This window comes from Bombina bombina, chromosome 5 (genome assembly GCF_027579735.1).
Source record: "Bombina bombina isolate aBomBom1 chromosome 5, aBomBom1.pri, whole genome shotgun sequence".
Classification (NCBI taxonomy): Eukaryota; Metazoa; Chordata; class Amphibia; order Anura; family Bombinatoridae; genus Bombina; species Bombina bombina.
The window spans coordinates 120,913,521-120,916,950 of record NC_069503.1 but is presented as its reverse complement, the minus strand read 5'-3'; the positions used below and the strand labels follow the sequence as shown (position 1 = coordinate 120,916,950).

The window sequence follows — 3,430 nt, the reverse complement described above, 5'->3', positions numbered from 1 at the left end:
ATTTTGTTTTAGCGCTTCGGAATCTGTTGGCGCTCTACAAATACCTGATAATTAATAGGAGAAGACCATTTCATGTAAAATATTTCTCTTTACATGTGAATTGTTTTTATCCTTATAAACTTAATAATGTGGTAAAGAATAAAATGCATCTTGTGAAGAAAAATTCTGAGATGTTGATGTCAAATGTGATCTTTTGTTTAAAACTTTTACACATTCTCTATATGTGAAATGATTCTCACTTGTCTGAATATGTTGCTGTTTAGGAGATCCAGGATTCTTTTAAATCTTTTCAAATTTTTGGTACATGTGAATGGTTCTCTTGTATGAGTTATCTGGTGTCTTCTGAGCCGGGACTTCTCTGAAAGATTCATTCTGTACATGTATAAGATTTTAACACTGTGTGATTTTTTTTTTGGTGCTTTAGTTAACTTTTGTGCAAATCTTTATCCACATTTTTTGCATTTGAAAAATGCTTTTCTCTTGTATGCACCATTTGATGTCTTTTGAACTTTAACTTGTCTGAAAAGCTAATCCCACATTCTGTACATGTGAATGGTTTTACTGTTATGTGAAGTTTTTGGTGAAGTTTTTGGTGTTTTTTAAGAGTTGTCTTTCGTGCAAAACCTTTTCCACATTCTGTACATATGAAAGGCCTCTCCCCTGTATGAACCCTTTGGTGTCCATAGAGCGTTTGCTTGCTTGCAAAATGTTTCCCACATTCTGTACATGTGTAAGGGTTTACTGCTATGTGACTACTTTGGTGGTTTAGGAGCGCTGACTTTCGTGCATAACTGTTACCACATTCTGAACATCTGAAAGGCTTCTCCCCTGTATGAATTATTTGGTGTCCTCGGAGTGTTGATTTGTCCTTAAAGCTTAACCCACACTCAGTACATAGAAATGGTCTCTCTCCTGTGTGGATCTTTTCATGATATAAGAGATTATTCTTATTTGTGTAACATTTCCCACACTCTGTACATTTGAATGGTTTTTCTCCTGTATGAAGCCTTTGGTGAATTATAAAAACTTTCTTATGTCTAAATTGTTTTTTACATTTAGAACAAGTAAATGGTTTTTCTCCAGTGTGGATCATTTTGTGACTTACAAGGTAGCTCTTTCGAGTAAAGCGTTTGCCACACTCTGTACACTCATAAGGTTTCTCTCCTGTATGAATTCTTTGGTGAATTAAGAGCCTTGACTTGCATCTAAACTGTTTCTTACATTCAGCACAGGAAAATGGTTTTCTTACTGAATGGGCCCTTTCGTGCTTTACAAGGTAACATTTCTGTTTAAAGGATCTGCCACACTCTTTACATGTGAAAGACTTCTCATTTATATGAATCCTCCTGTGAATTATAAGCTCTGACTTGCGTTTAAATTCTTTCCCACAGTCTGTACAAATATATGATTTTTCTCTTGTGTGGATCATTTGATGTTTTAAAAAAACAGACTTTTGTGTAAAGTGTTTTCCACACTCGGTACATGAGAATGGACTTTTTCCTGTGTGGATAATTTCATGAGCTTTTAGTTTAACCTTGTATGTGAAACATTCCCCACACTCTGAACATCTATAGGGTTTCTCTCCTGTATGAAGCCTTTGATGAAATATAAGACTGGACTTGTATTTAAATTGTTTTCCACATTCAGTACAAGAAAATGTGTCCCCTTTGTGGATACATTCATGAGATAGGAGATCATTCTTGTTATTGAACCTTTTTCCACACTTTGTACATTTAAAACTTTCCTCTCTTGTATGAAGTTTTTGATGAATTTGAAGAAATGGCTTGCGTCTAAACTGTTTCCCACATTCAGAACATTGAAATGGTTTTACTCCTGTGTGGATTGTTACATGGGCTATAAGATAACGCTTACGTATGAAACATTTTCCACACTCTGTACATTTAAATGGTTTTTCTCCTCTATGCATCATTTCATGAGTTACAAGGTTGCACCTTCGTGTAAAACCTTTCCTGCACTGTGTACACTTAAAAGGCTTCTCTCCTGTGTGAGACATTTGATGTCTTAATAAATTTGACCTGTGCATAAAACATTTCCCACACTCAGTGCATGCGAATGGTGTCTCTCCTCTGTGAGTAATTTTATGTCTTAACAAAGTTGTCTTGTACTTAAAACATTTTCCACACACTGTACACCTGAATGGTTTCTCCTCTGTGGGAGGCACAAGCTGTGATTCAAGACTTTCCATTTGTTACAATAATTTTTAACACCTTAAAATTGCAAAAGGTTTTTTGTTTGTGGGAATCCTTTGCTGAGATCTTTTTGATTTTGTATGAAGTCTTTCTGCTTGATAATTTATCAACGCTCAATGTTTAGTAACAGCTCTGTTGTGCGGTGTCAGGTTATTTCTTGTTGTTCTTTGATGTTGGGTATAAAAGTCACAGTCTTCTACAAATAAGAAATACAATAAAACATCATAAGTATTTACAATTTTGAATAAACATGAAAAAATCTTAATTTTAGTTTTGTTTTGCCTGTAAATATTTTTTCTATTTTGATTTATGTCTGTCTCAATATTATGTATTAGTAGATCATTTCAATTAAAACAAAAATAAAACCCAGCATTTTTCTTTCATGAATCAGATAGATCACACATTTTAAACTAACTTTCCAATTGTATATTAAACACATATTTCATAGTTCTAACTAGTCCCAAGCCACAGAAGTTTACCAATCTATATATACATAAATGTGACGGCACCACTTTTAACTAATCAAAAAAAAAAAAGAACTGAAACTATAAGGTGATATGTGGTGCACGGGTCAGAGACCTGCTCCTACACTTATAATATACCTATATAAAACATATACATGTACCTATTCTATAAGTGTAGAATGTTAAACATAGGTGTATAAAACATAGAAATGTACCCAGCACTCAGAATAAATATGGAAAACCCGTGTATTCACATCAATAAATGCAGAAAGGCAAATAATATGTAAATATATCAGTAAGGGGCCTCACTAATTCACACCAACCTTTAGACTGCATTCACATCCACAGGCATAAACTAAAATCCCCAAGGCGTCCCAAGGGGAAACCAAGTCATCACAGAAAAATTGGTTCAAAATATCTATAATTGTCTCTGTGCAAGAAGGCATAAATGCTTGTCAAAGGTTAAATTGTCCCCTTTAAGAGATTTCAAATGAAACTGAACAGTGTCCTCGCTGTAAACATCCACTACTCACATATCTGTGAAAACTCCAGTGGTAACATTTGTCACTGTTCCTTATATAGATAAATTGTTCCACAACATAAAGAAAGTCAAAGAGTCTCTATAAAGACGCTGCAATAATAGCCAAAAAGGCAGAATCATGAAACGCACGTCAGAGTTATACCGATGTCATGTTGATAAACTCTACTAACAAATGCTGTTAATATCATGTTACAACAAACAAACCCGACCAGAAC

The 3,430-nt window shown here is 34.3% G+C and overlaps 1 protein-coding gene across 1 annotated transcript; it reads right to left on the bottom strand.

Moving 5' to 3' along the window:
- Positions 1 to 424: 424 nt before the first annotated feature.
- LOC128661381 (gastrula zinc finger protein XlCGF26.1) lies at positions 425 to 2,206 on the bottom strand. The gene is made up of 2 exons (XM_053715643.1): positions 1,106 to 2,206; positions 425 to 922 (listed from the first exon to the last, which is right to left on the bottom strand). The coding sequence occupies exons 1-2, from the start codon at positions 2,204 to 2,206 to the stop codon at positions 425 to 427; spliced, it is 1,599 nt and encodes a 532-aa protein (XP_053571618.1).
- Between the last annotated feature and the right edge of the window lie 1,224 nt (positions 2,207 to 3,430).